This window comes from Anser cygnoides, chromosome 3, assembly GCF_040182565.1.
Source record: "Anser cygnoides isolate HZ-2024a breed goose chromosome 3, Taihu_goose_T2T_genome, whole genome shotgun sequence".
NCBI classification, from domain to species: Eukaryota; Metazoa; Chordata; class Aves; order Anseriformes; family Anatidae; genus Anser; species Anser cygnoides.
Window position 1 is genome coordinate 77,266,276 of NC_089875.1, and position 13,243 is coordinate 77,279,518.

General features: G+C 36.6%; 1 protein-coding gene across 6 annotated transcripts in view; it reads right to left on the bottom strand.

Moving 5' to 3' along the window:
* GRIK2 (glutamate ionotropic receptor kainate type subunit 2) overlaps nucleotides 1-13,243 on the bottom strand; it is a 413,364-nt gene that overhangs the window by 186,419 nt on the left and 213,702 nt on the right. For 5 of the 6 annotated variants that reach the window (XM_048054417.2, XM_048054420.2, XM_048054416.2 and 2 more), the window contains 2 exons: nucleotides 8,798-8,941; nucleotides 7,492-7,599 (listed from right to left, as the gene is read on the bottom strand). In XM_048054417.2, coding sequence (XP_047910374.1) covers nucleotides 7,492-7,599; nucleotides 8,798-8,941 — 252 coding nt within the window. Of the gene's footprint in view, nucleotides 1-5,577; nucleotides 5,990-7,491; nucleotides 7,600-8,797; nucleotides 8,942-13,243 lie in introns of those variants that run through there. The other variant, XM_048054423.2, reaches the window with a different exon arrangement.

The following is a 13,243-nucleotide window of genomic DNA, read 5'->3' on the forward strand; positions in this document are numbered from 1 at the left end:
AAACAGAAACTTTTCAAAAGTTATCAAAAAAGTAATAATGAGAAGCCCGCATTCCCAGGCTTTGATTCCCAGTTCTTCCATTTGAGTGCCCTAAATAACTAGATTGTAAAATAAGCTTGTATACAAATAAAAAGTTCACATTCAGCTAGTTAACAGTTTTAAAAGAAGTGGTAGCTTCCTTTCATCCCAATGATTTTCAAAGGTACAGCATGATTTTAATTTATCTCCTCTAGCATGTCTAAAGCATATAGAATCATTATGGTTAGAAAAGACCTCCAAGATCATCTGGTCCAAACATCCCTCTACCACCGATGTCACCCACTAAACCAAGCACTAAGTCCAACATTTCCTTAAACACCTCTTTCCACTTTAAAATAAAAATGCAGTTTTCTATTTAGTAAAAATCTGCTTCGAGTCATGCTGAGCATAATTCAGCAAATTATTTATGAAAAAAATCTAAATTAATTGTTTCAATGGCAATGGAGGGAAAAAGTTCGTAGTTCCTTTAGTAAAATTCAGACTTTCTTCAAATCTACTACCCTTACTAAGATCAATCCAATATAATTCACCATCACCCCAAAAAAGAAGCATTGTACATTCTTGCAACTTAAATTTGCTGAGCTTATATATACTCCAAACTAGTTTACTATAAGTCTGATGAGATGTTATACACAAACATTTAATACATTAAAATAGCTTTCTTACTTCAGCATGTTTGAGAAAAATAAATTTATGAATAAGCACATTTCCCTTGTCATTACTTTACTTCAAAACTCCCCTAAGAGAAGGAACCTTTATTTCTGAATTTGAGTCAACAAAAACTACCTACTACTCACAGTGAAGTGCCATAAGCATTGTAATAGGAAGGATCATTGCCCCTCTGCAGTGGCACCAATTGTCCATCTATGGAGCCAGCATCACAGAGTTATTCAACCCCCAAATAATTGAGAAATGTGTCTCTAGTTAACCGTCTTTTTTACATTTTGTACAGTAGTTAGTAGTACACCAGTGATTACTTCAAGAAAATAACTATTCTCCTGTCTTAATAATATTATTTCTTCATATTTATGTCTTTCCAATTTGGGTATTGCTTCAGTTATTCTAGTTTCTTAAAAAAATAAAAATAAAACTACTTTCTCTCTGAGAAATATGTTAATACCCATACTTCTGGTTTGTGTTTTTTTTTTTCCCATGTCATTAAGAAAAATATTAAATAAAACAAGATCTGATATCCTAGACGATGGATTACAACTCATTTTGTGTCATCTATCTTTGTTCTGTGTATCGGATGCTGAGCAAGATTTCAATCCAGTTGTTAACCTCTCTATTCAATAAATGTGATTCTTTTTCAGTGACAAATTTTCATATTAAATGTATTAAATTTAGGTATGTGTTATCTCCTTGAAGCATAAGATAATTTTCCTCATGATGTGACTTCAATGCAAACACTGATTGATTATGTTTTGAATGACAATTTGCTTATTACACCAGATTGCCACAGTTTGGGATTTCTACTGTACTTAACCATAAATAGTTGCAGTCTGGCCAGATTGACCGTGAGCAATTTTTGGTTTTTTTTTGTACCTTACATTAGCAGCACTCAAATCATCAATTAATTTTGTCATTTTCATCTTCCAGGAAACTATCATTTTTGTCAGACAGGAATTTTTATTTGGAAAAAGCATACTTTTTTTTTTTTCGATGCTTGATTATCACCCCTCATTCAAGAGTTTCAGGAACAGGTAATTCATGCAATCTATGTTTACAGAAGGCATTTTTTTAAACGTGATGAGCAATTTCTCTGTCGTCACTGACTTCAGAATGAGCAGTGGTTACAAGTAGGGCACAAGATTTAGGTAATTTCCTATTAACTATACAATTTATTTGTCAAATTAAAAAAAAAATCTATAAAAAATAGGTCTTCTACAAATATTTCACAATAATTCTCTTTTCTCCTCTCCAAAGTTTTGGTTTTGTTTTGTTTTCAAAAAATCATTTTAAATTCATAGATAGAGATGCCTGACAAGATGCTGGTTTGGGAAGAACATAAAGAACATGCAAGAGACTGACAAAGATGACGAAGGGTTCCTGAAGAAATAGGAAAACAGAAAGAAAGGGAATGGAAAGGACAAAGAGATGGAGAGGGACATGAGAAGAGATATTGGAAAAGTAGAAGGTGGGGTGGAAAGAACAATAGAGAGGGAAAAAGGGAAAGGAGAAAAGGTGAAGGAGGCACACGTAGTGGTTTCATGTGGAAAGGGTTTGGTAGCGGGGGGATGCAGGGGTGCAGTTGCCCCATGTCAGATCAGAGCCAGCTCCAGCTGGCTCCAAAAGGGGACCCACTGCTGGCCAAAGCTGAGCCAAAGGACAATAATGTTTATGCCTCTGTGAGAACATATCTAAGAAAGGGAAAAAAAAAAATGCTGTGGAACAGTAGTTTCACAACAACTGGGAGAAAGGAATGAGAAATTGTGAGAGAAACAGCCCTGCAGACCCCAAGGTCAGTGCAGAAGTAGGGCAGGAGGTGCTCCAGGTGACAGAGCTGAAGTTCCCTGCAGACCTTGAAGAGGCCCATGCTCTGGCCTCTTCTGGCTCCACGCTGCAGCCTGTGAAGGAGCCCCCGGTGGAGCAGGTGGGTGTGGCCTGGAGGAGGCTGCGGCCCATGGAGAGCCCCTGCAGGAGCAGGCCTCGGGCCGGAGCTGCAGCCCATGGAGAGGAGCCCACGCAGGAGCAGGGGGTATGGGGGGAGCTGCCACCCATGGGGGACCCGTGTTGGAGCAGTTTGCTCCTGATGGATGGACCCTGTGGTACGGAGCCATGTTGGAGCAGTTCTTGAAGAGCTGCTGCTTGTGGGAAGCCCACACAGGATAAGTTCGGGAAGGACAGCACCCCGTGGGAGGGACCCCATGCGGAGCAGGGGCAGAGAGTGACCATGAAGGAACAGCAGAGACGAAGCATTAGGGACTGACCACAGCCCCTGTTCCCTGTTCCCCTGCACCACGCAGGGCGAGGAGGTGGTAGAAGAGGGTGGATGGAGTGCAAGTGTTTTTAGTTTGCTTGTAGTTTCTGACTGTTCTAGTCCATTTGTGATAGGCAATCAATTATATTAAACTCCCTATGCTGAGTCTGTTTTACCCGTGATGATAATAGTTGAGTGATCACCCTGTCCTTACCTCAACCCTTGAGCCCTTTTCATCGTATTTTCTCCCCCCTTCCCTTTGAGGATGGGGAGTGAGAGAGTGGTTATGGAGGAGTTCAGCTGCACAGCTGGGTAAAGCCACCACAGTAGGGAGAGGAGGAGTTAGTAGAAGAGTGCAGGAAAAAATGTGTATGATGGAGAGATGGAGCACACAATGTAAAGGAAGGGGACAGAGAGAGGAGAGAGTGCGAAGTGAATGAGATTCAGCTTTAAAATGAAAACAATGGAAAGAGAAGGGAAGATGAGGGGAGGGGAGGGAAGGAAAAACAGCTCTCAAATGAAAGAACTGGCTAAAATGTATTCTCTCTACTGGAAAGCATAATAGGGTTTGCGTTCTTTCAGAATAAACAAGTTTTCTTTGAAGACATTTTTAGTTGAGATGGATTTCTCTTTCTCAGTAAAATAACCTATAAGAATCAAATACTAAGCAATTCAGGCTAATGAGCATATAGCTTAAGTTTCCTTAATGGAATCATCACAGAATGGCTTAGGTCCAAAGAGACCTTAAAGGTCATCTAGTTCCAACCCTCCCTGCCATGAGCAGGGATGCTACCCATTAGGTCAGGTTGCCCAGGGTCTCATCCAACACCTCCAGGGATGGGGCATCCACTATTTCTCTGGGCAACCAATACATTTTTCTGAACAACCATCCTTTTCCTAATCCGCTATCACTACACCCTACAGTAACTGCTCTACTTTTGCTTATATGTATCTTTAAATGTGTAGCATTCCTCATCATTCTTTGCCAACACTTTCCCAACTCCTAAACTTTAATAATGATAACTAATTGTTACTGTTCATTCCAAAGCTTGTCAGAATATTTTGTTGAAGAAGTAATATTATCACATCCCTTTAAAGCAAAAATGCACCACAAAGTGCACCACAAAGGCAGTGAAGATGCTCCTTTTCTCTGAGCACCCATATACACAGCTCAAGCACACATTGGTTGTTTTAAAACATCCATATCCTTTTACTACTGTTTCTGTTATTGTCTCTCACATATCTTTCATTATTACTACTTCCCAAGTCTGTGTTTTAGAGTACTGTATTTTCTGTGTTTTTATTTCCTTCACATATTTCTAATCTCTGTAGACTTTTTTTTTTTACTTCTGTATTTTCAGTGGGTTATGTATCTCCTAATATATTGTCAACTAAGAATTAAATTAACATGCTTTTGCATTTCTACCTTTATATTGATATGGAAGGTAAAATATAAAACGAACATATAATACAGATCCATATGGAAGATACCATTCCTTTAGCCCACTACACATCCATTATGCACTATCTTACATCAATGTTCTCCTGGGAAAGTTCCAGTCCACATACTTATTAACAAAAAATTGTTAATAAAGTCAACTTTTTTTTAGTAAGGTTGTGAAGTAGTACCAGGTATGTCACTTGAATGCAAATATATTACACTGTCTCCCTTCCTTTAATTGTTTTGCATTTCTGCCAGGAAAGAAATTAAGTACACTTTAAAGATTTTTTTCCTGAAAACCCATGCTGCTTGATAGTTCTCAAATGCCGCCTGATGTCCTTATAGTCATCCTAGATTTCAGAGACTTCCTTTTCTCATTTTCAACAGCTTATCACTTCCTTATATGCAGACTCTTCAGCCACTACTGACTTATTCAGCTATTCCCATGTCATAAACTCTTCCATTTATGTTTTCAGTAAGGAAGACAGGTTGCATTGTTCCTACTATTCTCATAAACAAAGCAAATTTGCTTTGCAACTTTAATCACAATTATACACTGTCTTTCCTTAACTTTGCCTAACTCCCTTCATGGAATACTTCATAGTAAGCCATTTTAATATCCAAGCATTGCTTCATGTTTTAAGATATAGTTTAGTTCTATAATCACAGGTTTTCCACTGGACCTTTTTGAAAATCACATTACCTATTTAGTTGTTTCAAAGCAAGCTCACACCTTATGAACTTCTTTGAGTGAGGTGGGGGTTGGTCTATTCTCCCACATGCCTAGTGACAGGATGAGGGGGAATGGGCTAAAGTTGCGCCAGGGGAGGTTTAGGTTGGATATTAGGAAGAACTTCTTTACTGAAAGGGTTGTTAGGCAGTGGAATGGGCTGTCCATGGAAGTGGTTGAGTCACCATCCCTGGAGGTCTTTAAAAGACATTTAGATGTTGAGCTTAGTGATATGGTTTAGTGGAGGACTTGTTAGTGTTAGGTCAAAGGTTGGACTAGGTGATCTTGGAGGTCTCTTCCAACCTAGATGATTCTGTGATATCTTCCTAATAAGAAAACATTAATATCCCAAAACTAGTATCAGGGAAAAACGTTTGGAGAAATATGTTGTTTAAACTAATGTCTCTATTCAGCTATTTGCAGGAGAAAAAAAAAAAAAAACGAAATAGAACTGCAGCATGGTGGTTTCCCTGAATTTTCTTTTTTATTTGTCAGTACAATATTGCCTTGGGGCAACAGAGGATAAAACTTTATCTGAAGATGAAGGAAAGCAGAGTGTTTACAGAACACCACATCTAAATAACAACTATACAGTAAATAAAAACTAAATACATTGCCCTGCAGATGGAAACCTTTGTCTGCTGATCATAACATTGTGAGACACTGCAGCCTCCTGCATTGCCTCTCTATACCAGGTTGGTCAGTGATGAAGGGGAACGTGATCTTTTTTCAGATCACTGTGGAGTTACGTAGGTAGGCCAAATAGATGTAGGTGTTCCCAAGGCCATTAGTTCAAATCTCGACAATATTAGGATTCAAAAAAGGACATTTCTTAATCTTTCAGTCTCTCCCTCTATCTCTGTAGAAGAAAAAATTCATGTCAGAAGATAGACAAACTTGTCAGGCTGCCTATTCTTAATTTTTAATGCCCCTTACAAATAGAAAACTTGTATTCCAAGGAAAGAATAAAAGTTCTCTCTTAAAATACAGAGAAATTCCAAAATTATTTTATTTCTTTTTCAGGCAAATTTTACCAAATTAGTAAGATGCAAAGAAAATACAAATACATATACCCACATGTTTACACATAGGTGATGGGATTGGAACTGTATGTAAAGCTAAGCTCAATATAGATCAAACTATAATGCGTGGTTCAAGGTCCAACTGTCTACTCTTCACCAGGTTCTCTCAAAACTATGGATGTGGCTAGAAGTATGCAGTTAAGAGGCTACTGTCAGACACCAGATTAGCAACTTTAGAAGATTTTGAAGCCAGATATCAGGCAGGGAATAGGCACTCTACATGTAACACATTAAACGTTTTTGAAAGCCTGTACATTGTAATGCCTTTACGTAGAGTCTCAATTTAGAAGTTGATGTTAAACTCCTGATTTATTTTTTTTAATGGGTATTATTTGTATGATATACAATGGCAGCATGAAAATCTACTTGCAGCATCAACAGTCATTTTTAAGTCTTGTTTCCTGAAATTATATTTAAGAAGTAGGTATGTAGAAAAGGTATGCTTTTCAAGATATTCTAAGGATTCCTCTAATTTTTTCTCTCAGGTCTGTCTCATATTTCAAGGCAGATTTTCTGAATCCAAGAACTCCAAATTTTATGGTTGTGACATTCAAATTTGAGCACCTAGGGATTTAGCACAGTACTTCCACTTGACAATGAAGTGAAATGTGCTTGGCAGGTCCCCTCGACTCTCTGAAATTGACTGAATTGAACAATGTTTATCCATTTGTTATGGCATTGTCTGAAGAAAGTGACACTAGCATTTGGAAAGAACTTCCTTTGGAATCAAACACCTAAATGTATAGACCTGTTTTCATAAGTATCCAGAACCAATGAGCCATGGTAAGAGGAAGTATAGATCTGGAGTCTCCCACATTTTTGAAGAGAAGAAATAATGTTCATACTTACTTAGGGGAATTTGCTTTGTAATAATGACACAATTGTCTGAGAGACATGCACAAATACTAAGAGGAAAATCTCAATGTTTTTAATTTTAATGGTGCTGAAACACACAAAATCCACCATGGGGAAAAACATATTGCATAAAAAGTATTTAAGTTGTCAGAACTAATGTTTCAGTTTTACTGTCTTCTAAGAAAAAACAACCCTACACACATAAGGTTTTGAGTCAGAACTATTTCTGAAAAAAAAAAAAACTTTCAAATCCACATATTTATTCCCATATAAAATTTCATTTTGTTGTAGATGGTATATAAATGTTTGTTTTTTATCCAGAGGAAAAAAATAAGTTCCTTTTGTGAGATTAGAGGGAGGGAGGGGGCAAAGGAGGCTAAGTTTTTATGTTTTACATCAGTTTAGAGATAAACATCTTACACACCTTTTCAAGACCTTCTTCCTTGAGGCTGATAACATCTAAATCAAAATCCGTCCTTAAGCCATTAGATTTGTTGAAAGTTATCCTGCCTGTGAGACCTTCCCAGTGAGCCTAGAGGAAAAGAAAAAAAAAGTCTATAAATACCTCTTCCTATATTTCCCCAGAAAGAAAAATTTTACCAAATTCTGTCAAAATGGGAATATTATTTACCTAAATCATTGTGGCTGATTTAAATATATATATATATATCATATTCACTTTTTGCTAATTAAATTAACCTTTCTTTAATCTTCATAGACAACTTTTTAATCAACTTTCCACGTTAGCCAATAAACTCTTCATTTCTCCATTATTAATGCATACACTATTCATGCAGTTCTGTTTCCCTGCTCCCCAACCCGAATCTCTTCCATTAACTCTGGATTTAATTCTTCTGTCAGGACATTTGAGTCAAAATTTTGCAAGATGCTGCGTCCTCTGAAACCATGCTAAGACACCAAAAATTGAGGTCACTGAGCCAGTCTTTCAGAGTTGATTCCTTACTAATTTAATTAATATCCTATTAAAAAAAAATAAAAAAAATAAACTTACAGTCAGCATGGTTCTTAAACTATATTAAACTAGAGGAAGAAGTATGGAAGACAAAGTTATCTTAAAATCAATTAGTATTAAAAACAGGATTATATTCCATTGCAAATATTTATCTTTACCATGGTATTTTGCATATCTAGAATGAGAAACTAGTAGTTATTTACAGTACAAGAATACCCTATTTGAATATTCTATAATCTTAAGCACCTTAAATCTCCTAGATAGTACTATAACTTTAAATTTATCTAACCATATCTCAGCAGTATACTAGGAGAACAATGCTATATATATTTACCATGGCAAAAGAAGTGAAAATTAAAACTTCATTCTTGGCCTCTTCAAACTTATACTAGCATTTAGTTGCTGAATTTTTCATAGTTAGTCTATGGTTTGGGGTCTTGGGGGGTTGTTTTTTTAATTCCACAAACATTCCAAAAACACTCAGAAGTATCCACAATTAAAAGTTTTATTTAGAATGCAGTTATTTTACCCTTTTTATGTTTCTGTGTATGATACACTTTGTTCCAACTAGGACTGGAAAACCTGTTCGCAAATAAAAATGTTTTCTTATCTGTCAATCTCTTTAAACGTAAGCTCATAGTCTCACTCACCTACTAAAAAATAAAAAAGCAGAATTCAAGTAGAATTAGAATAAAATGAAATGGGAGTTGGGAGGAAGGAAAATAAGGAAGCAGGATATATTTTATTAGTGACTTACCTCCTTAATGAGACTCATAAAGCGGGTCCCAAAGCGCCATGGTTTGTGGCGATTACACTGTAGTGAACTGACAGTCATCTGTGGGAACTGCTGGACAGCCACTGATACCACATGAACTGCATCATACATTAGAGCTGCATCCGTCTAAAATTAGAATGAAATCAGCACCATGAGCACAAAATGAAAACAAGTGACAACCCAGCAGTGAGGGAACGAAACAGAAGTTTAGCACCGCTCATTACACTACAGGGAGAAAACTATCTGATTGTGCAGCACTGTGACAGCCTGATTGCCAAGTCCCACAGAAGCGTCAGGACCTTTAGTCTCAGTTCTTCTCTTTTTAAAACTGAAATAAGGGCCCAAATATCAATTTTATAGGATCACAGAAGGACACCAGTACCTCTGATGACTCACACTACCTTAAAGAAAGCAGTGTTTTAGGAGGCTGCACTGTACGCATGCAGGTTTGACTCATGTCAGTTATTTCCGTCAGTGAGAAGAAAAAAATAGATTAGCAAAGTAGCAAGACCTTGACAATGAAGGAAAGTATACAGACTAAGGAAATAATGGTTTTCCATTTGGAATTACAGACTAGATACAGTCCCAAAGGTATTCAACTGATTCATTTATAAGTTTTTATAGGAATCGGTTTAAATCCTTAAGACAGACCTAATCAATATTTTCTACAAAGCAGTGGCAAATTAGAATTGCGTTGAAATCCGCATTCATTTTAACTGTTTTCATGTCCCATTCTAAATAAATGGGCTAGTCATGGTATATGCTAGCTACTGTTGTATTACCAAAGGACAGAGGCAGCCTCCCAGTACATACTGTACACAAGAAACTGAAATCATTCCTCTTCTGTTTGATAAACAGACACAAGACTTGGAATCAAAAGCAAGAGAGGACCTTAGATTCTGCTTGTGGAAATAAATACTATGCCATCTGCTCAGTATACCTTAGAGAAAACGGACCTATTTCCCCTTCTCATTCACATAATTAGTGAGCTGTGAAATTAGTTCTTTAATGGACAGGAAACCTGGAGATTATTGCACTTGTCACAATACAATACAATGCAATACAAAATAAGCTTATATAGTGCCTTTCATGCAAATGCATCCCAAGGCTCTTTACAATAAAATTAAACATAAAAATGCAAAAGAGCTCTACCATTATAGCCCATAAGACACTGTTAAAGGGGAAAATATACGTTTACATTTAAATGGCTCTCCCAGGGAGAGATTTCAAAACTCAAACAGAAATAAATTCCAATTTTAACATAGCTAGTATAATAGGTTTCAATGATCTCAGATGCCAAGCAGTTTATACAGACACTCCAAATTAACCAGAAATTATTTTTGCTGCCAAATTGTTCATTATCTTTAAGGCATTACAGTGCTTTTAAGGCAAGCTAATATCTGACAAGGAGACAGCAAAAGTCCCAGAAGTCAGAATGACATGCTGAGTAAGCATCGTACAAAGCTTAATATTCTAGTACTTCACAGAAGTTGGAGTCTAGACAATAATTTAAAAAATAAACTATAAAATAAGTTCATACATAAGTCTGGTTCAGAAATGAAAATAGTATGTGTTTTTTTTTGCTTTTTGTTGTTGTTTTTTTATCAGCTTTACATATAAACACATAGTCCTTGCACCAATGGATGAAAATTGAAATTGCTATGAGACTTAAGCAAAATCATTCCCATTAAGAAGCAACCAGAACTTCAAAAACAACATTAACTGATTAATTAGATATAAATTTGGACATGGAACCAATAAGACTCATCAGCAAGAATCAAATGGACATTATGCCAGACGCAGAGCAACATGGCTTTTTGTCAAATTCTATAAGCCACTGAGCTGGAAATCTGTAGGATGGAAGGACAGTTAACTCCAGTGGAAGCATTAAAAAAGCCACTGCAGTTTTGGAAGTAATTTGAATCCTGTTAATATTCTTCATACTCCACTGATGAACATTGCTTCACTGGAAATAAATCTAAATCAGAACGCACTTCTTTTAAATGCACACAACATAAACTAATCACTGGCTAGAAGCTGAGTGTCCAATTTGATCTCTAGATGCTGCAAGATAAATCCATTATTTACATAGGCTGAGATTCCACAGACCACCTTGTATAGGAACATTAAAGTTAAATGTAGGCTTAATTGTTTGTACTGAATAGATAGAACCACATGCTCAAAAATATATTGGTTTATTGATTCAATATCACACTCATCTCTTCGGGTGCAATCACCGATTTTACTGAACAGGAAATAAACAGTGCAGAACTCCGGAAAAGATATAAAACATGTGCTTGAATTTGCAAGTTGCGCTGTCCTCTTGCTTGGTCGCTTTATCTTTCATCTGAGAGACAAAAGGAACTGATAGCAATTGTACTACTTCCCCACCATCATTTGTTAAGCTTGCTAAGCATTTTTGTCTCTCACTCCCATTTGTCCACGCTGCTTTCTTTGCCTTAAATCATGTTATTGGAATGATGCTTTGTGATACAGGAAGTGCTGCAGGTTTCAGCAAGAAACTCAGAGACTTGGGAAAAAAATGTCCCCCAAATTTTAGGATTCTTTATCTTATCTAAACAGAGACTGGCAGCCTGAACAGTTCTTGAATTTCAGAACCTGCTACAACATTTCCATTCACTGAAGAACAAATAACGAGATCAGTACTTTTCAGTTAACTTGTATAAACCTTTTAAATATTATGGTGTATCTCACAAAGATATATCTTGGTACAGTTTTTGAGCCATAGTTTTTTGTTTTGTTGGTTTTTTGTTTGTTTCACAGTTGTTATTAATCATGACTTGTTTGAATACAAATAAACATCAAAAATACTGCTTGTGACAGTCAGTTGCATGTCTACTACCACAAAAGAAAAAACTACAACTACAGAAGCTATAAAAGTTTTCATCAAATTGAAATAGAATGAGATCTACTTTAAGACATCAAATGACAGCTGTCCGTGACTACAAGTCTTTCTTTCAGTTGAGTCAATGAAGTAACAAAACAGCTTTTAGCACTCAGATAACAGTTTAATCAGAGAAGTTCTCAGTCACAGTACACTTCAAACAGAAAGTACCAATATCTGTGTTTACTTTTTATTCTGAACTCAGTTGGATACTACACATTTCTTCTCAATACTGCTCTGACATTCCTTTACCTCCTGTCTTACTGTGGGTGTTGTGTTTGTCTCCACTAATTACATGTTTTTCTGTAACAGCACTAATCATTTGTGAGTCCTGCTTGCTAAATACTGTCGAACACATTTCAGGCAGGTATTCTAATCTCACTGTGGAAAGGCTCTGATGGAGACAGACTCAGTGTAAAGCACCCAGGGAAAAAGTCCTCTCTACTATTAGATAAAGGGTCTACTATTTCTCGCCAGGCCTCTTCAGTGTGGTCTTTTTCTTCTTCATCCACAATCCTACCCAAAGATGCTACAGGCACATGATAAGCTCTAGCAGATTTATGGCACACATTTGCTTCACCTGCTCTTACTGTAGGGAGGGTTTGGGTTTTCAGGGCTTGGAGCTAGGGCAAGAAGTTGGTAGGGTAGTATTTTTTACCAGTTTCTAACCTATATGGGAGGAACTGATGCAGAAGAAACCTAGTATTGGCTGGGTCTCAGCCAAGAAATCTTCCCCACATAACCAAACTGTTTGAATTGGTTTTCTATTTTTTTTTTTTTTTTGCCCTTCTCATGACATCTCAAAGGTAACCTTAAGCATGGCTGATAGCTTAGAGAAGAACCAGCTGAAAATCCTGAAACCAAATGGGATGTTTATGCACTATAGCAGCATCTTGAGAGCTAGGTCTGTATCTTAAGACATTCCAGAAGTAAGGAGAAATGCTCACACTCCGACATACAGATAAATGCAATCCTAACAGAAGAGGTTTTCAAAATCATCACGGTTATGATCTACATAACCAACTTCAGAATTACACTAAGCAGGAGTTCATTGATGCCACTTGACATGTGACTCAAATTTGCTAATTACTTTTGAAATATCTGTGCACAATTAACTATTAAGGGTTAAAAGAAATGCAGATTCCACATTTAATGACATATAATTGACATATTTTTGTATGATATTCCCATTTACTTCCATCAAAGTAAATGAGGACCTCCTATACCAATAAACCACTCCTCTCCTGTTCATATCTCAGTGCTACAGAATTGTCTCTGAATAGCAAAATATATCTGCTCTATTTTTTAGAAAACATGACTTTATCACGCACTCAAGTTTAATGTTAATTTAGGATTAAGGATTGCTAGACTAATTCTGTTTCTTCATGAATTGTAACAGAGAAGTACAATTCTCAAACAGAAAAATTATACTTCAGCCTTTACTATAACAAGTTGTAGCCCCTTATAATCTATATTAAAAGTAAAAAAAAAAAAAATGAGATGTTCCATAGGCATAATCTGGA